This window comes from Pezoporus occidentalis, unplaced genomic scaffold (assembly GCF_034315485.1).
Source record: "Pezoporus occidentalis ecotype Australia unplaced genomic scaffold, CSIRO_AGI_Poc_V1 ctg15, whole genome shotgun sequence".
In the NCBI taxonomy this organism is placed as follows: domain Eukaryota; kingdom Metazoa; phylum Chordata; class Aves; order Psittaciformes; family Psittacidae; genus Pezoporus; species Pezoporus occidentalis.
Window position 1 is genome coordinate 2411777 of NW_026913316.1, and position 23559 is coordinate 2435335.

The 23559-nt window shown below is 43.6% G+C and overlaps 3 protein-coding genes across 16 annotated transcripts in view; 1 reads left to right on the forward strand and 2 right to left on the reverse strand.

Annotated features, from left to right (window-relative positions):
• Window positions 1-1907: 1907 nt before the first annotated feature.
• On the forward strand, window positions 1908-9542 carry SNRNP48 (small nuclear ribonucleoprotein U11/U12 subunit 48). 2 transcript variants are annotated; one of them, XM_062610832.1, is made up of 9 exons: window positions 1908-2028; window positions 2105-2218; window positions 2390-2450; window positions 3250-3324; window positions 5398-5586; window positions 6505-6626; window positions 6997-7112; window positions 8170-8334; window positions 9220-9542. In XM_062610832.1, exons 1-9 carry the CDS (start codon window positions 1993-1995, stop codon window positions 9449-9451), a joined length of 1110 nt encoding a protein of 369 aa, XP_062466816.1. In that variant the 5' UTR covers window positions 1908-1992; the 3' UTR covers window positions 9452-9542. The 2 variants fall into 2 exon arrangements, with proteins under 2 accessions (XP_062466816.1, XP_062466817.1); XM_062610833.1 differs by having other exon boundaries at window positions 9273-9542.
• ROPN1L (rhophilin associated tail protein 1 like) lies at window positions 8121-17477 on the reverse strand. 2 transcript variants are annotated; one of them, XM_062610842.1, is made up of 6 exons: window positions 17321-17471; window positions 14450-14573; window positions 14119-14280; window positions 11698-11873; window positions 11093-11179; window positions 8121-8392 (listed from the first exon to the last, which is right to left on the reverse strand). In XM_062610842.1, the coding sequence occupies exons 1-5, from the start codon at window positions 17449-17451 to the stop codon at window positions 11116-11118; spliced, it is 657 nt and encodes a 218-aa protein (XP_062466826.1). In that variant the 5' UTR covers window positions 17452-17471; the 3' UTR covers window positions 8121-8392; window positions 11093-11115. The 2 variants fall into 2 exon arrangements, with proteins under 2 accessions (XP_062466826.1, XP_062466827.1); XM_062610843.1 differs by lacking the exon at window positions 8121-8392 and having other exon boundaries at window positions 10988-11179; window positions 17321-17477.
• A 4728-nt stretch (window positions 17478-22205) lies between these two features.
• MARCHF6 (membrane associated ring-CH-type finger 6) overlaps window positions 22206-23559 on the reverse strand; it is a 45601-nt gene continuing 44247 nt past the window's right edge. For all 12 annotated transcript variants that reach the window (XM_062610823.1, XM_062610819.1, XM_062610829.1 and 9 more), the window contains one exon: window positions 22206-23368. In XM_062610823.1, the coding sequence (XP_062466807.1) occupies window positions 23278-23368 (91 nt within the window). In that variant the 3' untranslated portion in view covers window positions 22206-23277. The remainder of the gene's footprint in view (window positions 23369-23559) is intronic.

Below are 23559 nucleotides of genomic sequence, written 5' to 3' on the forward strand. Positions count from 1 at the left end.
TAATGGTGAATTCCCAGCTCTGTCAAGTGAGAATGTTTTACATCAGTATTCCTGCAGCGGTACGTCTTCTCACTATGTTTAAGCACAGATGGTTATGTAGCTTCCATAGAAATCTGTCATGTGGGGTCAACACCAAGCTTTCAATTGCTTTATCTTTAAAGATAAGGATGATACCAACCTGATAAACTGATCTAAATCTGCTAAATCTATGAGACATCACATAGAGATAAAGAAAGAGGAATCAATAAGGCATTAACAGATGTTGGAATTGCCACCTGTATATCAGTTTGGAACTGTCCCCTGTACTGCAGTTCATAAAATACACCTTAGGCTGCAGTTGTTAACTGGACTAACATACAAAAGAGTAAAGATCCAGGAGCCAAGGACTTGTAGCAGGCTTTGAGTGATACACAGCTGAAGGAATAAATCAGCTGCACTCCCCCAGCAGAGGTCTGAGCAGTCTCTTGACTTCCCTGGTTGCCATCAGCACCTGTACTGCTTCAGACCAGGGCTTTGAGATGAGCTGGAATTAAACTAGAACTTGGAGAGCAAATGATGAAAATAAACTCTGGTCTAGGGTCCAGAAGGGAATTAGGGATTGCCTATGTCATCAAGAGTATTTCTGTGAATTGACTTATGCATGCTACAGAAATTCACCTCATATCCCTGCAGATAGTGAAGCTGATTCAGCTGAATCTGTGCCACAGATTTTGCATGCAGCGTCTTAGCTGAGGTCTAAGACAGCAGAGAGTTAATAGCAGCAGTGACAGAAAAATGAAATTCAAGTGTCTGTGTGCTTCATCTTTACAAAACCTGTCTCTAGTTAACAGTAGCTTTTGCTGAGTGACGCCCATGCTACCAGCTTGGGTACCACATCTTCTTCCCTGGAGGAAATGAGTTTGACACGTGGGCTCTAGGGGCAAGGGAGGAGAGGCAGCATCACTACAAAGGTAAACGAGCAGAGCTGCTCTGAGGTGAGCGCCATCAGTCTCACCACCGGGGTGCCGGAGCCCCCTGCCTCCCGTTTACCACAGCATACGTTAAGTTGCAAGGGCAGCTGGGAAGGAAGTCTCTGCTGCAAGTATCCTGTACCACGTGAAGTCAAAGATCCCCAGGCAAATGTAGCTAGAGGCAGCAAGTTTCTCAAAGGGCTGAAATTCCAGCTGAGTCCCAAATTCACTGTGCAGGAGGGAAAGGGCTATAATCTGCTAACGAAAGCAGATGTACAAGAGTCATTCTGGCAGCTACATCTGCCGTGCTGCCTCCCCCACCCTGCCTTGTTAAACCCACTCTTCCTTCCAGCCATATGTGCTTTTCTCATAGCGAAAACAGGCAAGCACAAATGTCAATCACGAGACAGTTATTCTGTAGGACAGTAGGTGTTTCTTCATCCGATGTTACAGTCTTACTGAGCTCTGATGCCCCCTCAGCCTCCAGACGAAGGCTCTCACCATCTTGGCCCGGTGACGGGCAGCAGTCCCTGGGACATGCTGCAGCCATGCAGCTCCCCCCTGTGCTGCCTGTGCTCGGGAGGGGTGCTGGGAGGGATCACACATCCTGGCCCCGCACTGTGTAGTGTATTCCTTACGGATCCCCTCAGGCAGCGCGGGGCTGGCACGGCGGCCTCCTTGCTTCCTCCTGTTGCAAGAGGGAAGCAGGGGCTCGGTGGCGTGGAGGCTGATGTCCCCCTGCCCCTTCACTAACAGGCCCGTGCTTTAGAGGGGTGGCTCCCGCCCCCGCTGCCCCCCAGAAACAGAGCGGGCTCGCCCAGCACGATCCCGGGCCTCCCCGCCGCGGCGGCCGCTTCCCGGCCCCCGGGGAAAGGAGGGGAACCGGCGGTCCTCCTGCACCGCCGTTGCAGCCTCCCGCCATCAGGCGGCGCTCTCCCACCCCGCTCAGGCAGTGGTTGGTGTCACGACTCTCCGGATGTGACGTCCGGTAGCGCGCCTCGTTCCGGCTCCCGTGGTGACGGAGCCTGTGCGCCGCTGCGCGATGGCGGCGCCTTGTGCGGTGTGGCTCGGGGATGTGGTAAGGCGGCGGTGGCGGGTGGGGACGGGTTCTGCTTGGGGCAGTGGGGGTTGCTCTGACCCGTGTCCCGCTGCAGGTGGAACTGGTGCCGTGCCCCTACGATGTCCATCATCGCGTCCCCCCGGCGTCGCTGGAGAGGCACGCCGCGTCCTGCCGGCTCCGCAAGATGGGCTACTCTGCCGAGGAGGAGGTGGGCGGCCCGAGGGAAACCGGCTGCGGGGAAGGGGCACGGGGCCGGGATGCTGTGCGGCAGTGCCACCGGGGGGGTCCCCGCTGGCTCGGGGTCACTCGGCGGCAGAGCCCGGAGCCGGTGTCCTTGGGGGCGTTCCCGGGTCCTTGACTGAGGCGCTTGGTCCCGCAGGCCGAGATGTACGACTCCAGCGTTTTCTACGAAAACCTGAAGGTTCCCACCGTCACCATGGGTGAGCGGCAACGGGGGCCTCGGGGTGGGGACAGCTGGGGCTGAGGGGAGGACCGGGGGACACCCTGGGGGAGGCGCGGAGGATGAGGGGAAGTGCCCGGGAGGAGACAGAAGATAAGCGGCTGAGGGGAGACCCTCAGGGAGGGGCAGGGGATAATACTGCAAAGAGGTCACTGGGGGAAGCTTAGGATGGGGTTTAAGGGAGACCCCATGGGTAGAGTCTGGGTCTTGGTAGTAGCACACCCCAGTGCCTTGTCAGCTTTGTCAGGCTTCCTAAAACTCCAGGGTCAGTAGGTTTATTTTCTCACCATTGTAGTTTGCGTTATTTTACTCTTGCGTTGCTTCTGTCGCTGTGCGTTTCTGCTGTGTAGGTCACTTTTCATCTTGAAATCCAAGGAGGAACATTGTTTTTTTTCTCTTAGATTATTTTCCAGGTTCTTCCTATGGTCTTGCATCAAGTGCAAGAAGTGGATTAAAAACACGTGCTTAGAAGGTGAAAAAGCTGGCCCTAGAATTTGGGGATATATAAGCAGTAGAGAAGAGAGTTGCAATATATGTGCATGTCTTTTTCTTTATCTCTGTAACTCAGGAATCCGTTTTTTTTTTTTTTTTACTTTTTTTTTCCTCAGTTCAAATGTGGATTAGATTCAAATGATATTTTTAGTTCAGACCTTCCCTTATGTGTAAATAAAACTACAATGTTCTGTAACATACCATAATAGAAGCTGGGGAATAAAGACTAACCCTCCCAAGTACTCAACATAAAAGTTCTGTGCTATTTCTGTCTTCTCTGTCTACAGATAAAGATCTACAGTTTCACATTGTTAAACAAGCTAGAGCTCAAAGTGCCGGAGAAGGCACAGGCTACAGCGAAGGTAAGTAACAAGCAGACACTGAGGCAGCTGTATGAGGTCTCATGGAGAGCTGTTCTTGTCTCTCCTATCGCAGCTTCCTCATTCCGCTTGTGAACTGCTATGAGACTTTTTTTACTTATTTTTAGTATTCCTGCCCGTGTATTTTTTGGAGCATAACTACTTTGTCTGCTTGGAAAGAAAACCTGATAAGAGAGCTCGAGTCTGTTGTGCTCACACCTGTAGTTCTCTGCAGGACTGGAAGATGAAAACTGCAAAATTAAGGAGTTTCTTAAAGCACTAGTCCTTCACTTCCCATCCCACTACCTCCACTTTACTTTCTTCCTGTGTTTCCTTCTGCGCTTTGTGGCTCAAACTCTCCTAATGCTGCCTTCAGCCTTGTTCTTTGTGTGATGGTTCTTCATGTAATGTTTTGTTTAAGGATTAATTGCTAGACGTGTTGTATGTGCTTATCCACCACTCCTTAAATCAAAACACAAGCAACATGTCTATTATTATGTTGGATTGTTTCGAGACTGTCCTAAGCTGTCGTGGTTTAAGCCCAGCCTGTAACTCAGAACCGCACAGCTGCTCGCTCACATGCAAGTAAAGAAACGGATACACCCTTTAAAGTGGTGCATTGCAAAGATACATCCGTGAACCACTAGGTGCCAGCGTTTGCTACCCACTGCAAGCATGTGTTTTTCTGAAGCTAACACTAAAACTGTGTTGGGATAGTTCTCATTGTGTTATCTTGGCCTCTTGTAAGATTTACTTAGTATTGTTTGTTTAATTTAAAGTCTTCTTTAAGCTGGCTATGTAATAGGACAGGAAGGCTGGTATTAATCACAACCTGTAAAAGCCTTGTAAAATTACAAGTGCATTACAGGGTACTTTTATGGGCTGCTGTGACCCTGTATAACAGTGCCTTTTAAAAATGAAATTCTTGTTTTCATGTTTAAATCTGTTAGTTTGGACTGGAAAAGTTCTGGTTTCGGTTTCAGGTACAGTAATGACAAAACCTTGTCTTCTGGGTTTGTTGCAGAGTTATTGTGGCTCCTCTTCTTTGGTGTCTTTAGTGAAATCAGGAGGTGAAAGATTGCCCCGCTTCTGTTAGGTGCTGAATAATGTAGAGAAGCAGTAGCTTTGCTATTCTGCAGGCTCCTGCATAAACCCCACCTTATGTGTTGGCTGTTCTGTCTGTCTGGGTATGTCTGTGTCATATCATCTGGGTATGATTGTGTCTTGCAGGGAGAAGGTTGTATTGTGGGGAGCAGGATTATGGAGATGAGGTCAATAGTTGCTGGGAATTGGAATGTTCTCGAGTAAAATGCTTTTCTGCAGGCAATATCCTAGAATACTGCATCCTGTGTCCTTAGGGAGGTCACTTTGCAGCTGTTGCAATGGATTGAGAAAGGATTTATTATTTGTTTAGTATGTGTTTGGAGGATATATGTTTTAACCAGGATATATGTTTTAACCAGGGAATGGAAATTGCGACTATTCAGGGAAAGAAGAGTATGCAGGCAGTGTGTGTGTTTCCATAACATTAAAGTTAGTTATTTGAACTAATCTGAAGCATTTTGAAAGTGCCTTTGTAGCCTTAGCTAGAAATGCCTATGGCAGTCTATAATAAAGAGCTCTGTAAAGGAAGTGACAGTGTGAGTGACACTGATTTGCACAGTGTCCAGTTGTTTAGTCTCCTAGAGGCTTTCATTGTTGTTGGCAGAGTATTTTGCAGATGGTACTTTAAAGAAAATTTTAGGAGTAAGACAAACCCACAGGTTGGAGCTCTGCCTCTTCTCTCGTGTAATCCCAGAGCTGAGTGTCCTTTTGAACTAACCTAGTGTGATCCCTTCAAAGCATATGAAAACCTGTAAATAAAAGTATAAAAAGGAAAGCTTACACAGCCTGCATGGGGCTGGGGGGGGATTTGGACCTTTTTTTTTTTTTTTTAATTTGAGCGATTTTTATCCTTTCAAATTAAGACGGGTGAATAAAGCATGGGTATTTCCTTCATTGTTGTTTGTTGAACTTCTGTGCTTTCCTATAAAATTATGCTATTTTACTAATAACAGCTGTCTGTTCTACTTCTAGGATCTTACTCATTACTGCCTGTAGAAGTTCCCCAAAATCACAAGCGTTTCACCTGTGACCTGACTCAAGCTGATCGCCTTGCTCTTTATGATTATGTTGTTGAGGAAACAAAGAAACAGAGGTCTAGGTCCCAAATAACGGAAAATGACAGTGACCTCTTTGTGGATTTAGCAGCAAAAATCACACAAGGTTTGAAGAACTATTTGTTGTTGAGTTTTGTCTTGGATCTTTCATTTTGTGTAGTTAGATGACTTTTGTTGCAAGCCAAGCAGAATTGCTTGTGCTATTTTTAGTGTGAAAAGCATGCTTTTCTTAAAAGCCTCAGTGAAGACTTCGCATCAGAAAACACTAGTTTGGTATCCTTTATGTTGTTTTCCATCTGAGAGAGCCTCAGTGCTCTGCTCTTGGCACACATATTGTGTATGTTGGTGGATGAATCTTTTGTCTTTGCTGCAACTGACAGGTTGCTTAATGTTGCCAACTTACTATGCACTTGAGAACAGTATTTGCTGTAAGAGATGGTGAGATTAAAGATCACTTAAGAGTAAAAGCCAAACAAGAAAGTTTGGCAGTCATCCGATGGAGCTCTTGAGCAATATACAAACGGGAGTGTTGGACCGAGGCCTCTCATCCCTGTTGAGTCATGCCAGTTTGTAACTGTACAAGTGCAGCATAAGCATCAGTGTTACCCTGTGGGCCCTGCTCTGCATGGAGTGTTTGTGATCTACACAGGTAAATTATTTACAGAATCTGGCTTTTTCAGTCTCTGTGCCTTATTGTAATACTGGCTCTGAAAACATGGCTTGTACTTTGTAGCTGTTTGACCAAATTGCAAGCCCATATGTTGATTTAGATCACTGTTAGGAGACTGAGATCACATAAGAGATTTGCTCAGTGGCTTTTTAGTCTTGTGTAAACAGCTAGCAAAAAGGTTGGAGAGGAAGCTTGTGCTGAATTCGTAATAGTTACTAAGTACTGGGGAAACTTCAGAAAGAACACAATATATTTTCTGTTTCAGACTTGTATTATTAAAGCCCCAGACTTGCATACCTGCAGGTGCTAATGTCCTGCTAATGACCATCTGTTTTACTTCCAATTTTTCTCTAGATGATAGTCAGAAAGGTCCCAAGTCCCATCTTGAAATTCTGGCTGAAATGCGAGATTACAAAAGGCGGCGGCAGTCATACAGGGCTAAGAACGTTCATATAACAAAGAAGTCTTACACTGAGGTGAGATCTGAAAATAAGGCGGTTTTTGCACAGAAGTGCTTATTATATATCAACATAAACAATGCTATCCCCTTTCAGACAAAGAAAATGTCTTTTGTTTATTGCTGCAAGTTACAAATAATAGGGGCATTTCTGACTCACATTTTGAATGTGAAAATGGCAGCAAGATGTAGTTGACTGTCTGTTGTAAAAGGGTGCTATTTGAATTTCTGCTGAAATACCTGTTTCTGCAAATCAGACTTTCTATTCAACCATCCGATTATAGGTTTTGGGGGGGGGATGTTTACTTTCTGCTGTCTAGTTGCAAATTCAAGCCAGTATCATGACCTGCTGCTTTTTTTGTTTCTTTTTAATATATCTTAATCTCCAGGTGATTCGGGATGTGATTGGTGTGCATATGGAAGAACTCAGCAATCACTGGCAGGAGGAGAATAGGTTGGATAATGCAGAGACGTGTGAAGGAGGAAAGTCAAAATCTTCAGGAAGGTATGCCATCGTTGACAAATTCCTTGGGCATGTGAGTGGGCTGATGGCCTGTAATTGTATCTTACCACCTTCTTCCAGTAACGCATACCAACCTTGGCTGAGACATGTGCACAGTTTATTTTCTGCTAATGCTATTAATTTCTTGCCTGAGAAGCTCTGCCTGCATGAGGGATGGGGGGAAAAGGAATTATTAGCTTGCTTTCAGGGGTAAGAAGGTAAGTTACAAGTGATCCAGGTGAACAGGTAGGTTTTGGTGGAGCTGGGGAATCAGTAGTGCTCCTTCTTCTGTCCAAATACATATGCATGTGATAGCTGGGGACAGAAGGGTACTTGAAAATAGGAGTGTACAATTTCTTCCCCTTCCCTACAACATGACAGGAAATGCTATGGTAAATATAAAATACCTCAGAAGAAAGGTTTTCCTGAGTTACTAAACATGGGGACCCTTTAAAGTTCTTATCACTGTGAATGCTGCTGTGCTAACTGGGAGTATGTTTTGTATATACATGTATCTTCCTGTATCAAGTAACACCACGCACTCTTCCAAACATTTGTCACTGAAATGAAGATGGAATCATGACCTGGCAATAGCCTATTTGTGCTTCTTCAGAAGATCTTTGAGATGAAAATGGTATTGAAAAAAGGTGATACTCAAGGTGTTTTCAGCATTAAAATGAAGGTGAATGAGGCAGCCATACAGGAGATCAAGCTTGCTGGGTTCTCCAGCTGTAGGTAGCGGCTTAAAGGCAGGTTATTGAAGAGTTAGGCACTGAAAGCAAAATGGGGTGAACCCCTTCTACTGCCTCCTGTTCCATGAGCAGAGAATGTAAGACTGAGGGGCGGTGTTCGTAATAAATAACTACTAGTGTGCTGAGAGGTGCATATACAAGAGAATGGACTTTGGGCCTCTTTTGGGATGGATTGTGTTTCTTAGGGAGATAGACAGCCTTAATAAAAGATACCTTCTACTGGGCCATTATGTGATAAATGTGGTGCTGAAAACAACAGTGACTGTGAAACAGTTTTTATTGAACAGACTCAATAACCTTTGTTTCAGGAAGGAAGACAGGCGGTCAGCTTCAGTGGACTCCCGGCAGTCGGGAGGAAGCTCCAAAGAAACTGAATGCACCAGGCATAGGAGAGAGAGCAGCAGGAGTCCAAGTAAACGAAGGAGGAGTCGTGAAAGAGGCAAAGACAAGGATTCTCGGAGAAAAAGAGAGAGGTGAGCAGACATGGTGACAGCTGAAGTCTGCTTCTGAATCAGGCAGCTGTAGCATTGTCTGTAAGAAATTAGTGCAGAGAATTAGAATATTTAGTTCAGTTAAAAAGCTGGGCTCAACTTAGTATACTGTGTAACAAGCCAGTGGCATGAGACTACTCATACTGAACAGAACATGCTGTGAGATCATAAACTGTGATCCAGACTTCAGGATTTACCCTCACATCTGAAAGGTGATGCTTTGAGCTGCATGCTGCAGGATTAGCACAGTACTGGCTGTTCTGCTCCTTGATCAATGTACGCACAGGGGAGCATGCTGTCAGTGATGTGTGCTTGTCATGTCTCGTGCTGATCTCTGCTCTAGTTTGCACTGGGACTTGACTTAATCAGGAAGATTGTTTTCACCAATACATATGCACACATAATCACTTGAGTAGCGTTTCAAAGGTAGTTGCTTTAAAACAGTGTTGGTTTCTTTTCAGTAGTTCTGGGTATATTTTTAGGCAAAAGAAAACAAATCTAGGCCACACTTCTAATGCCATCAACAAGGGCATGTTTGCACCTGCAAGTCCATAGGTGCGTGGGACCTGTGTTTGAGCAAAGACTTGATTGGCCAGCAGAAATGCTGCATTATTCCTGGTGTGTATGGAAGAAATACTGTAGGTAACTGCACAGAAGGAGATGATTGCTTATCTCAAAACCGGCTTCATTTCCCAGTGATGCCATTCATCCTAAACTAATTGCCACTATGGCACTGCTTGACAAGGCTTTGATTAAACAGCATGGGAAATAAAGTGCTTTAAAGTAGTCTACTTTCTTTCCTTAGAAGAAGGCATCATTACATTTAATGAATGCTTTCCATTTTCCAAATATTTTTTTTTCCTTCAGATTGTGTCAGTCAGAGCCTGACAGCCCACACAGTGTTTGTGGTTTTGTTTCAGGGATGAAGAAAAGTATCACAACTATAAAAGAAGAAAGTAGAAGCAAGAACCTGATTATTTTGCCAGCTTTTCAAAAAATGACTTGCACAAGAGCTATTATTACTGCTGTTGTGCCAGGGACAGTAATGCTGTGTACGTATTATTGGTGCTACAGCTGTGCTGGGAGACCAAAAGTGTGAAGGTTTGTCAGGATGGAAGCAGTATACATCAGAAAACGTGTATATTTTTTCACTAATGCAACTCTTAATAAATTACATTGATCTCATCTGAGTTCAGTCTCACAAGGCTGAAGAATGAAATCTCAGAGAGGCTGTACTAATTTGCCTTCCTGGCCCATACATGGTGGATAGAGTACTAACCGCTGGAGTCTGGGATCAATTACAGATGGAAAAGGCATGCAGAGAGCTCCCTTCGTACCCTCCCACCTGACACTGTCACCTCTGGGACCAGGGTTCCAGAACAGCAGCACTTGCTGCCTGGTTACCATATGAACCAGAGGGGACAGGGCACATTTCAGAGTTCTCCAACAGGCTGAAGCGTCTTCAACTGCAGCTAGTGGTAAAAGGACCACAGCAGGAAAGTTGCTGTTCCTAAGCTCATGCTCAAAGAAATTTAGGATCAATGTCATGTGGCAAAGATGACAAGAATATAGCTCTCTATGGAAACCAGTGGGGAGGCACCAAGGAAGCCTCTAATATTGCCGAATGCCATTCTCAAACACCAGGTGCCTACCCATTTACTTCCAGAAATAACTAGGAGGAGTTCCCATCCTGCAGACTAGCAGGTAAGTGCACATACCAAGGGCGTGCAGGAGGATTCACTTAACTTCAGTGAGATATTTATTATATCAATTCCCAGTTAATTCCTCACACAATCTACTACAGCAAGGTCAGACATCACCAGCCAAGCTTGTTACCTCAACAAAGCAAGCAACTATAAAGAACAAGCTTTCAGATTCATCTTTCCTACAACACTCTTCTGCTTCCTCGAGTTGCCAGGAGAGGGCACTCCGCATACTCCTGGTTTTGGCCTTTCCTGTCAAGAGAATTGCTCTAGTTTTACTGTACACTGTCTCACCTCAGTTGTTTCTTCAATTAAGTGTGATTAGGTGTCACAAAGAAATCTAGTTCTGGTTTAGACTTCTGTACCTACTACAGCTATTCACGCAAAAGAACACTGAACTCATTTGTCACCTACATGACAAATGCAGTAGCTTTTCTTGTCAGAAAACAAAATGTATTTTAAAGTAGATCCTGAATTAGACAAGTTATCTAAGAATGGAAGAAGAGGCTTACTTAAGTTATGTGAAAGGTTCTAATTGGAGGGAAAAAAAATAAGGAACCATTGCAGTTCTTTCTTGAGTTAATATTTCTTCTATCAGCTCAGTCACGAGGTTCTCATGAACTTTCCTTAAGGCTTGGTAGAACTACTTATTTAAGAGAGCGTGTTCGAGTAGACGAGGTGGTCAGAAGACAAGCTGTATTTGTGTAAGAGTCACAAAGTCAATGCTAGCAGAAGCATAATGAGAAATACACCAAATACAGCTGTCCAGTCTAAGTTTAATTCTATTGTTTACTTCTTATGACACTAGCAAAGTATAGGTAGGAAGATCCATACCAAAATATGGAGTGAAGGTATTGCTCCCTAGGTGTGAGCATCAATATTTGAGAGGCCCACTGAAGGAAGAGTTCAGGAGTGCGATAAAGAAAAGAAAGTGCCAGGAGAGGGTTGTCTTTTATTGTGATGTACAAATAACAGTCCTTTGAACACAGATTCTTTTCCTGCACATTTGTTTCTTACTTTTTTTTTTCTTCTCTCACCCAATGATGAAGAGTGGGCTTGATCAAAACAGTGTTGAGGCCTGGCTCAAAAAGTTTCTGAGCAGCACCATGCCAGATTGTTTGTCACTGGAAAGGAATAAATGAAATGCTTTAGAACAACATTTGAACATGGTAAGTCCTAGTGTGTTGGACAAGATAACTGAGGGTTATATTAATTTCAGGCCAGAGCAGGGTGATTAAAAATTGGTTCTTACTAATAAATTGTCAATCTGGTAATTAATGCAAAACAAACCAGTTGTGTGCTTTTTTGAGCCCCCATGTATATGGACCTGGCTTTGTGTGTCAAGGTTTTGGTAGTGACAAAGGGAAAGATGAGGGCAGGCTACATGGGGTGGCTTTTGTGAGAAGCTGCCAGAAGCTTCCCCCATTTCCAACAGAGCCAATGCCTGCCCAGCTCCAAGACAGACCTGCCACTGGCTGAGGCTGAGCCCATCAGTGATGGTGGCAGAACCTCAGTCAATCTTTACTCCTGTCATCATGGCTGTGCCCAAAGTGAAGACAGACTACTCACCTGAAATGAAAGGCTTATGGAAAACCCAGAGGTGCTCAATACATTAAAATTGCATGCGTGGATTTTTACTTACGCTTCCTCTTTAATTTTGTGGAGGAAGACTTCAACTTCCTCCTTTGGTATCTCTCCATCAATGCTGGCCAAATACAGGTAAAGAAATGAGAATGTTTCGAAGGGTATGCGAGCTGCTCCACCTTCTGGGTCCTTTGTTAAGATTTCACAGGCATGTTTCACTGAACTCAGCAAGGACTGGAGGGGGGTTCAGTCAAGAAATGAGAGGAACAGTATCAGAGCCATGAACATCCTTTAAACACCATAACAAAATCCACACTGTAAGCCACTAATAGTGTAAATGAGATGAAAGCTTTATCATGGTTGCCTAGGTTTCAACCTCAAATGTACCCTCTGTATCATATGGTGTAGCCTGAGCCCTAATTTCCATATGGCCAAATTGCTCTGCTGCTGTAAAAGCTCCAACATTACTATACCTACGGACAGGGATATGTGTGTGTATTTATTATCTCAATCGATCTAACTGAATTCTCAGCAGCAGTTAAGACAGAAAAATTTACAAAGCCCAGAAAATTGACAGGGGTTTGATTTTTATTATAGCATTGTAATATAATATGGTATTAATTTTTTAGGAGTGCTGCTATTTACTGTATTCCTTATTCGTGTGCAAGTCCCATTATAGTAGTTAGTGGAAAAAGCACTGAGGCAAAAAGCCTTTCAAGCATATTCCAATTTAGTCAAAGCCCAATAATGTCCAGGTTCCCTTAAAATCAAACATGCCTCAAGGTATTACTTCCAAATATACTTTGAAAAAATCCTTTATTCAGTACACTGCCATAACACAGTGCCCAACACGTGATAAGCTATACAGGGAAATATGTGGAAAAATTCATCATAGAGCTTCACTGAGTCAAAGACTGGTTGCATGCCATTAAAACAAACAAACAAAAACCCACGCAGGCCTTTTTTAACCCAAGTTGTAACATTTTTGCTATAACCTTTTCAAAGGGTATCCTTACCCATGTATTAACAAGCAAGCGATGCCTTTGGAAAAAGATAAGTATTTCCTAAGAGTAGAACAGCAATATTTAAAATAAATACAGTGTCTGTTCAATATGTAGAACACAGGCCAGAGAAGTAACAGTTTATAATCCTTTAACAGTTTATTTAGTGCAGTTCCTCCCCTGGGCGGCCTTTCTGTGAAAGGAGAGGTAGCTGCCTATACGATGGCAGACTCTATCTACCCCCTGCTGTTTGCTACCCGGCTACTTCCATTCCTGCTTCTGCCACTCCAAGCGGCTGCTTTCTCACAACACAGCAGAGTTATTCACATTGTTTTTGCCATCTTTGAAAGACAGTTTAATCTGTGTGGTCATTTCTCCAAGGCTGTAAAAACACACCAGTGCTTTGCAGAAAGATACCTCAGATCACTGGTGTTCTTAAGAAGTTCAGACTTGTCCACTCTTGTATCTTAACTGTGACCCTATTCAACTATGAACATAATTTACAGCGAAGGAAATAAATTTGTGTGTGTCTTCCTCTCTGGTTTAGGAAACTGAAGTTTAGGTTTCATTACATACAGCTAAAATCAAATAATTGACATATATCTGAAAGGATGGATAGATGGAGGTAAATTTAGGCTGTCTAGCTCCATCAGAATGAGGTTCCTGTCACTCTGGTTTTGATTTTTCTTTTAAATAAGCAATGTTGCTGTTACTTTTTTTTTTTTTAATTCAGAAAAGAGACCAAAATACAAAATCATGTTGAGGGGTGGGATTAGAATCAAGACATACACAGTTGAGATGAATATATATATATTCGCACACATACATAATTCTATCACCAGGCCAGGATAGCATTCAGGACTTCCAGAGATTGCAACGTTGCCAAAATATTATCCAATATATACTTTCTTTTTAGTACCCCTTCTTCCCTACTGCAGAAATCATTAGCAGCGTTATACTTCATAAGATCATCAACTTAGTGCATTTTATAATCTCTCATTCTGTGGAAATGCTCTGCTGAGATTTTATTACTGACATTAAAAGAATTAAATTTAGATTTAGTAACGTTAACTGCTTCTGTGAAAATTTAATTGACTGCACAATCAATTATGAATTGACGGTTTAATTTCTCCCTCCAGTTCTTCCTCACAGACATTTATACTGATGCCATAAGCATCATTAATTTGATGCCATAAGTATCATTCCTCTATGATCCTCTCTCTCATGGTCCAAGCTCCCTGCAGACATGCTTACTCTTCTAATGCCCTCCCAGTAAGCTGAGGACTTAGCTGTCTTTCTGATTAAGCTTTCCTGATCAAAAGCTGATGGGGAACAAAAGTAAATAGGCCACTTTTCCAGCTGCTGGAAAAGCAATCCCCAAAGTCCATTTGCACTAATTGTTCTGTGGTCTACCTCATACATGATCATATATGACCATTTGTGTTTTGATATGAGGGCTGCTGTTGCTGTTACCATACCTTGCCAAGCACGCTGCACCCAAGTGCCAGAAACTTCATCCATTCCACCTCCTTGCCGAAGTTGTCCAACTGCAGGATAGCCTCCAGCTGCTTCTCTGGCAAGCACAAGTGCTTCCATTTCTCCTTCAGTTCTGCAACATTCACCATGCCTTTGGGAGAAAGCTTTACACAAAATCGTGGTACCACAGTAAGAACTCTAAAAACCATAGTGAAACTAAGAACACTATCCCTCCCCCAAATACATCAGATACTTGACAATCAGTCTCCCCAGCCATCTCCAATGCATCAGCATTCCTCAACAGCATTGTGCATTTGATAAAGGCTGGTATACCTGTTTGTGCAAGACTTTAAGGAGTCCTTTGGTCAAAACAGCATCCGTTTTCTCTATTGCTAAAGGCATTTCCAGCCTCTCCTTCACAGGAAGGGTCTCACCTTTTGACAACGCTGAAAAATACCTAAGTGAATGGGAAGAGAACACACTTGAATGCCTATGGCCATTACAAGCTGCACAGAAATAAATGCTGTTACAGTCCAGTGAATGAATCCACACACTCCCATGCAGGAGCGGCAGCACTCAGCAAGCCGCCTGTGCACACAACTCTCATCTCCCCATGCCCTAGACAGCACCTTTCTTTTTAGTGGAAACCACGATCCTTAGGCTTTACACACTCCTTTTTTAAGATATTCTAATAATTCTTCAGGCCTTTAACTTCCTTTGTGCATGACATACTCAGCCCTTCTTGGCAAAGGCAATGATTTATTAACATCAGAGTGCACTTGCAAACTGAAGTGCAGGCTTTTCCTATTTGACTGATGAGCACCTGAGGGCTCATTTGCTTAACATACCCCTCGCACACTACCCAAGAAGCACAACTGGCTATTATTGCAACTCTCTCGTCAGTGTTTCTGCTATCTCTGCCCACTCCAAAATAAATTGTAAGACTAGAGCAGAAAGGGAATTAGATTTAGATCCTTTCACTTATAAGGCCACCACAGCCTTAAAAGAAACCACCTCTGCCGTAGCTGGCCAGCAATCTGAACTATGCAAGGAAACCTCAGTTTTCATTCAGTTAGTGGTAGGTCTAATTTAAGGGCTTTTCTATTCATCCTCCTTCACCTACCCTGGCACCCATGTCCATGCTCAGGCTACCCCATGCTGTCCACCCCATGTTGTCCAAATACTGGCCGAAATTAACAGCAAGCAGCACAGCAGAACTAAGCATTTGCCCTTCTGATTTGTCCTTCTGATTATTCACAGTAACAAGCTCTACAACACTGTAACAGCCTATACAGAAATGGCCGCACACAAAGAGTTGTGGTCAATGGCTCAATGTCCGGCTGGAGACCAGTAATGAGAGGTGTCCCTCAGGGATCGGTGTTGGGACTGGTCTTGTTCTTGTTGCTGACATGGACAGTGGGATTGAGTGCGCCCTCAGCAAGTTTGCCAATGACACCAAGTTGTGTGGTTCAGTTGATACCCTGGAGGGAAGGAATGCCATCCAGAGGGACCTTGACACGCTTGTGAGGTGGGTTGATGCCAACCTTATGAAGTTTAACCATGACAAGTGCAAGGTCCTACACCTGGGTCGGAGCAGTCCCAGGCACAGCTACAGGTTGGGCAGAGAAGAGATTCAGAGCAGCTCTGTGGAGAAGGACTTGGGGGTGTTGGTCAATGACAAAATGAACATGAGCAGGCTTCAGTGTGCACTCGCAGCCCAGAAAGCCAACCGTATCCTGGGCTGCATCAAAAGGAGCGTGACCAGCAGGTCGAAGGAGGTGATCCTGCCCCTCTACTCTGCTCTTGTGAGACCTCACTTGGGAGTATTGTGTGCAGTTCTGGTGCCCTCAACATAAAAAGGACATGGAACTGTTGGAACAAGTCCAGAGGAGGGCCACGAGGATGATCAGGGGACTGGAGCACCTCCTGTATGAAGAGCACCTCCTGTATGAAGACAGGCTGAGAAAGTTGGGGCTGTTCAGCCCGGAGAAGAGAAGGCTGCGTGGAGACCTCATAGCAGCCTTCCAGTATCTGAAGGGGGCCTATAGGGATGCTGGGGAGGGACTCTTCATTAGAGAGTGTAGTGATAGGACAAGGGGTAACAGGTTAAAACTTAAACAGGGGAAGTTTAGATTTATATAAGGAAGAAATTCTTTACTGTGAGGGTGGTGAGGCACTGGAATGGGTTGCCCAGGGAGGTTGTGAATGCTCCATCCCTCACAATGTTCAAAGCCAGGTTGGACAGAGCCTTGGGTGACATGGTTTAGTGTGAGGTGTCCCTGTCCATGGCATGGAGGTTGGAACTAGATGATCTTAAGGTCCTTTCCAACCCTAACTATTCTATGATTCTATGCTATGATTGGCAGTGAGTGTGAAACCACAGCTTTGTTCTGCTTCATGTGGCTTGCAGGTCCAGACTTTGCTCTGCCACAGGTGCTCTCACATCAGAGCATATTCCAGAAAGACTGATGTGCAATCAGCAGCAACCACCTACCCATTTGCAGGGACTCCTCCCATCAAGCTAGTGCAATCTTCAAGCAAAGGTCATGGCATGGCCATGGCAGTGCCACAATGCCCCTGCTCTCACTAGCCATATACCCTCGTAAGCTCAAGCTACCTTCCTCAGTCTTTGCTGCTTTTGTCTGCTCAGCTGGGGCAAGCTCACTGCACATCCATCACCTCAAGCATCTTAAATCAACTTTACAGTGAGAGGTTTATAATGTGTACTGTCACCTGTAAGTTGCAACTTTTCAGGATTTTTTCCTATTTCAGTAACATTTAAGGACACCTTAATTTTGTGTCTGGAAACAAAAAAAAAGCACGAAACCTAAGTAAGCTTAAGAATGAGAAAACTATTTTCTAGTTTTCCTTTAAATTACAAGAATTAAAGTCTCACATGAGAGGAGGAGGAAAAGAAAAAGAAGAAAAATATTTGGTCTTGAGGACAGAGAAATTAATAACCAAAAACTTAAGATGCATTTTTCTGTCTGGAAACCAAACTATTCCAGAAATATGCCAGTCCTCAACCTCAATGAAACAGAAAATATATCAAGTACTCCACCATTTTTAAAAGGCCCAGAAGCACATAGGCAATATACAGCTTGGTTTAGTAGTCACAGCTATCTTCACTGTACAATAAATGGCAGTGAGATTTCGTGGGTCCATATGCATAGCACTCCATTGTTATGTGAACATCTTACTTACGCAGCTGACCACTGCAAAACATCATGAGGTTGAGTCCTAACAGCAGCTTTGGTGAATTCCTTCAGAATATTAGGTAGCTCAGGGGGGATTCTGATCTGCTCAGCACAAAACATGGTTTCTGGAAGAGGCATGGTCCTTTGTGTTCAGTCATACAGACCTGAAAGGAGTAATGAAACAGCAGTTCACAGACGCACAATGCGAATAAAAACCTGCATGCGCACATGGGGCTCACCTCGTACCCAAACTCTCTCCTGTCCTACTCAACAGCTGGGGCTACTAGAGAACTGACAGACTCAGAAGGGTGAGCAGATGGGCACTGTGCATCTCCAAACAACCTTGGTGTCAACACCAAGTAGAAGACTGGAGCTGGGACACCAGCCACAGCTCCAGGTAAGGCTTTAATATGTGTCTTTAGATAGTTTTAATCTAATCTTTCTCCTCAAGCCTACCACGGTATAAACGTGCAAAGCTGGTAGTCCAGACAAGTCACAGCACTCACGCCCGTGTGAAAGCTAGCTGTGGTGACAACTCACTACTGCACGCCAAGGAGAGTCTTACCATTTTCGTACAGGAGCTAGAGTATGTGGATTACCAAGTTTGTATTATGTTTACGTATTAAAACAAACCAAACAAACAAAAGATGTAGCAAAAAGTGAGTAATCTGTGCTCCTGGCAGACTTTACATGAAAACCTTACAGCTGGATGAACGAAAAGCATGCTGCAATTACACACTGCGCTTTGCTCATACAGGTAGGTTTGTCCCATTCAACTCTTGCTGAACACAGAGGTCACCTCATCTCCGCCACCCCTCCTTGCTCTTACCTCCTACTTTTCTGCTCACTCACCCCAAACCAGCCGCAGGTACCTGGCACAAAGCTGAACCCAACAGCTGAGGGCGCGCAGGTCAGGCTGGCTCAGCCGTGACACCGGTTACCCAGTTTGCCAGCAAGCGGGCCCGCGGGCTGAGGGCCGGCCAATCCCTCTTCTCTGTCAGGGCCCGCCGGCAGACCCGAGACAACAGGCCTCAACCGCTCCGTCTTCAACAGCCGCCTCTCCTGCCCCTGGCAGCGGCCCCGGCTGCCGGGCAACGCGGAGGGAGGAGCCCGGCGCGGGCCCAGGGGCGTAACGGGGCAGGGGGGGCCGGGCGCGGGCGTTGTTTGAAGGCGGGAGCGGCGCCCGCCCTCCTCAGCCGTTTGGGAAGAGCCAAAAGCCCGCGGCAGCAGGTAAGCGTAGAAATGCACCACCGAGCACGCTGTGCAAAATAACCAGTGTCCCGTCTCTAAACAGGCTTGGAGTGGGGTTCGGGAGTTCTCTTTCAAACAGGCAACGCGTCCAGGCTTGAAGGAGATGTGAACAAACGCTGACTGAGCTGCAAAACAGACATAGCCAATGTATTCCCTAAAATTCCCGTTATAGCAGCTGCTGCTCCAAAGTCCTGGCGGTTCAGGACTGCAATACTGCGGATGGACTGTCCCACCAAGCACAGCACGGGCCGTACCAGCTGCTGCTCAGCCCTGCTGCTCCAGACCTGGCACCATGGGTGCGGACAGGGCAGCGAGGGCTCTCCTGCTGCTCCAGCACCGCAGTGCTCTCTGGTTTTGTTAAGCAACAATCAAGTCTTTTCTTGCCAGGTAAAAGTAGCGCCATTTTCCAGGACCAGAGGTGCTCCTCAAAGCCAAGTGGTTTAACATAAATCAGAAAGGAAGGGTAAGTAATCCACCTGCCCCAACCTCATGGTATGTTTGATTTTCCCTTATACAGGGGCAAAAGAACCCTGAAAAGTGGCCATGCAGCTCTGGCACTGGCCACTACTCAACAAGCAAGAGGTAACAGCAAGTAAGCGTGTAAACTGCAAAACTGATGTGCATGCAATGTTATGAAATTATGTTGGTACCGATCCATGCCTCAGTGTTACACTGAATTCCAAACATTCCATTTAGTTTGGAACAGAATTTGACCTTTGGAAATGCCATCTTCTAGAAATGTCTATTATTGAGTAACTTTGATTTCAGCCTATAATTTCTCAATTTATGGAGACTTCCAAACTAAGAAGAAGCAGAGCTTATCTGGAATAATCAGACTTAATAAAATCCCTATTAACCATGCAATTCTTTAGATCCAGTCAATACATGCAAGAACTGAAACATCCGAGTAAGAGAACCTTTAACTTACCATTATACTTTGTAAAAGCTGTTCCCTTACCCATTTCAGAAGAGGGCTTCCTTTTTTTTGTTCTGAATTTCATACTACTGAGATTCAATTCTCTGCTTGATGTTTTTACTACAGTAACACTGTTTTTACCAAGAACCCCACTCATTGCTCAGGCTGTATGCTGCCCTTTCACGGGTGAGCAGAACAAGAACACTGACCCTGCTATGGAGAATTTCCAGTCTAAACGAGGAGACAGACAGTGCAGTATGCAGAAATGAAATGGCACTGATCAGTATGTCAGGCAGTGGAGTCAACACACCAGGCACAGGGCTTCTTATGGAGTTTTCTGAACAACCACAGGGCTGCTGTGCAGAGTTTTATGAAGACCTTTGCTTGAGCTTAGGAGAAAGCAAGGAATTAATGCACCCAGCTGAAAAGTAATGTGAGTACTGTAACTGGTGTTGGAGCTGGCATCACTGAAAATTTAATGGGAGACTAAGGTTAGATGCAAGGACGAAACTTTTTACTGTGAGAGTAAAGGAAGTTGTGAATGTTCCATCCCTGGCAGTGTTCAAGGCTGGGTTGGAAAGGGCCTCGAGTAAGCTGGTCTCATGGGAGGCGTCCCTGCCCATAGCAGGGGGGTTTGAACTAGATGATCTTAAGGGCCTTTCCAACACAAACCATTCTGTGATTGTATCTTACTGAGGTAAGGGCTGACAGAAAATAGTTACAGGTCTCAGAGGGCCCTTGGAAACTGAACAAATAACATACGCTTTACCCAGCAGAGAAGAGGGAATCAGAGAAAAGATGCAGAGTTTTTACTATTTTTAATCAATCTAAAATAATCTGTGTAAAACCAAAGCTGTGCCACAATTAACTTCTTTCAGTAACCAAAAGATGGCTATAGAGCCATCTGACAGTTCTTTGATGAAGGCCTGTAGAACTGCTAACAGCAGTAGATTCTCAACACCGCAGAAGGGATACACAAACTAGGCCAGGTTGCTTCTCCAACCCCTCAAAGATTCAGTGTCAAGTTGTGGTAAAACCACATGCACACACGGAGAATTTTTCCAGCTTTAAGAGTAATACAACCCCTGCATGCTGTATTACTCTAGCAGGGATGGAAGCTTCTGGTATAGAGCTGCCAGCTATGTTAGTAACAGCCAGTTAACTTACATGCTTACTATCAAGTTTCTATGCCAGAGGAGTACAACAGACAGCCCAGTAAGGCAGACTATCAAAATTTAAACCAGTAGAAAAGCAGCGTTACTTAATTCTTGTTCTATATAACTTCCATCTTCTTTCCCAAAACACATGCAAAAATAAGTATATAGGGAGATGAGATTTTGTAAAAATTCACGATGGACAGTTTCAGAAACAAACTTCACCTAGAATCTGTAAAGCAGTGCAAAAGCAAGCACAACTGTTGATTTGAAGCCAGTTCTCCCTAACAAAGAGTGAATACAGGTAATGTAAGCTACAGTAAAATAGCTACAGTTCACACTGCATGACTGGTTCATGCCTGGTTCAGTTTCTTCTGTTATGAGTTGCAAAACAACAGTAATAAGAAATTGCAAAAAGGCTTTTTCTTAATAAATTTTAATGTTAAGACCAGTTTGTCTGGATAAAAACACAAAGTTACAAGAATCACACTGCTGCAAATTCCGCATGATGTGCAGGAGTGCTTGCAATCTTTGAGTGGTAAGACCATTTTGGAACTGTTTAGGAAAGATATGTCAAAGACAGAATCTTGGTGTAAGAAAGAATGTTACCAGTGAGTTTAATATTCTGAAAATATATCTGTCCCACAATGTACACCACTGTAAATAGTCAAATGCAGTATTTATGCACACCAAAATATACTGGGCAAATACCCAATTTGTCATTTAGTCAGTGAATGAGAGAAAAACATTTTGGTTATTTCTTTATGATTTCAGTTCACTGGAAGTTTCCTAATAAATCACTCCAAAGGGTAACATTTATGGTTCAAAACAATCAGGACAACAGTGATTCCGTGAGATAGTAGTTTCTGACCTTCTGATAGTGACAGCCCAATCCTCTTGCCACTAGGTTCAGATGCATTTGGCTTGTGCTCACTGCCTCCGAACACGAGTACAGACACTAGAAAATGAACTGCCACCATCACAGCCTGGACCACATTAACTCAAAACACATCAGATCAGAGATGCAACATCAATAAAAGGAGATGACACTCTCAAAGCACCTGCCAAGCGATTCTCAAGTATTAATTATATACACATATGGTCAAGTACGGAATACTGGAGGACAGTATACCGAGCAGCAAGTTTAATGTTCCATCAATTTTCTGATTGCTGCAACGGATACTCACATTTCCCCCATTTAATCTACAAGAGATACTGCGATCTAAGCATATGATTTGATGCTATTTAAAGCTTTGCAATACTGTTATGTAGTTTCTTTAAAATATATACATAAAAATCCCCCAAACATTACTGCAAAAGAACTCTTATCTACATATAGAAATAGCACAGACTTGATTTGGTGGCTTTTGTTTGACTGTGTCCTTGCAAAGAAATCTGCTAACTTTTCCTTGTTTAATAGCATTATGTGTTTCCCTGCCCCACAGGCAATAAATGGTACAAGGTAAATCACTTCCCCAGTATTATTCCCATAAAAAATTCACAGTGACCAATTCCAAAAGAAAAGAGATACTTGCTGTAGGTCTCTTTTGTTTGTTTGCTTGGGGTTTTGTTTTGAAGTAACTGTGCAATATAAAATTCATACTAAAATTTGCAACTTTGGTAACTTACAGAAAAAAAAGATTTCAGGCTCTTTAGTTAAGGACCAGGTCAAAATGGTGCTTACACTCTGTTGTTTTTGTGCAAACACATCAGATAAGGTTCATCCCTCCCCCTGAGGTCCTGAAAATTTCTATTATTGATAAGAAATTGGCTACAATTTCAGTTATGAACCTATCTAATCCTTGGTACCTTTAAATGCTTCCATCACCTAACCTTAGTAAATTATTTACTGTTTCAGTTCAGGAAATCCTGATGCCTAAAGCCGATACCACCCCCCTTGTGTCCGTCCCCCCCCCAATCTCCCCCAACAGAAACACCCAGCTGAGTCTCAACAAGTACATCTGAATTCTCAGAAGAGGAAGTATTTTCTTGATTTAACAGCAACTGTACAATATTACAAACTCAGACACATGAAAAACAATCAGGCAATAGAAAAATGTACAACAGCTTTGGTGTTATACAAAATAATAAAAAAGACTTGACAGCAAGATACATAGTTCATTATGTTCTCACCACAGCCACTTCATTGCTGACTGTAAGACAGTTACTTACTTCTGATATTCTGTGTGGTTCTTCCACTCATGAAAACTCATACTATATTACTACAGTAAGAACTGTTATGAACGCCATAAAGTAAGCTCCAAATTTTATAAAAACATCTTGCCTCTTTGCAGTATTGCTTTGTGGCACATTGTCAACAGAACAGCAGTCCAAAATAAAGTGACAACTAGATTTAATAAATTAATATACTTTTTTAAAGATGTACAATGCACATTCTTTTTAATCCAAGGTTTTAGGGTGTCAGGATACTTCTATTTACACATATACAGACCTCAGACAGCATTGATAACATCAGAAAAATGCAGATAAGGAACAGAGCCTTAACTGCTATCTGGATGCTATTAACAGAAGCCAAAACACTGCTGAGAGCATTATTGGAAGAGATATTCAAAGACTGAAGAAGAGTCTATGAAAAAAAAGGACATGTAAAGGCAAAGGGAAGGTCAAGATGTTTATGACCATCTATTCTTGTGAAGACTGAGGTGGAGTAGTTGATGTGCCTTGTTTACCAGACTTCCGTTCATAATTCACAAGTCGTTGCCCGACAAGGTACCTGGGATTATAGTGAAAACAGTGAGAAATTAACACAAGTTAATGCAATTCTGTAACACAAATCGCTTTATCTCCTTTGCTGCAGAAGTAAGTTGTTCTACATGTAATACTACATGTGTAGTAAAAGTTGTTCTACATGTGATTCCCCTTTCCCTCCCAATAGTTTTCATTTTTTCTCATCATCAACCATCC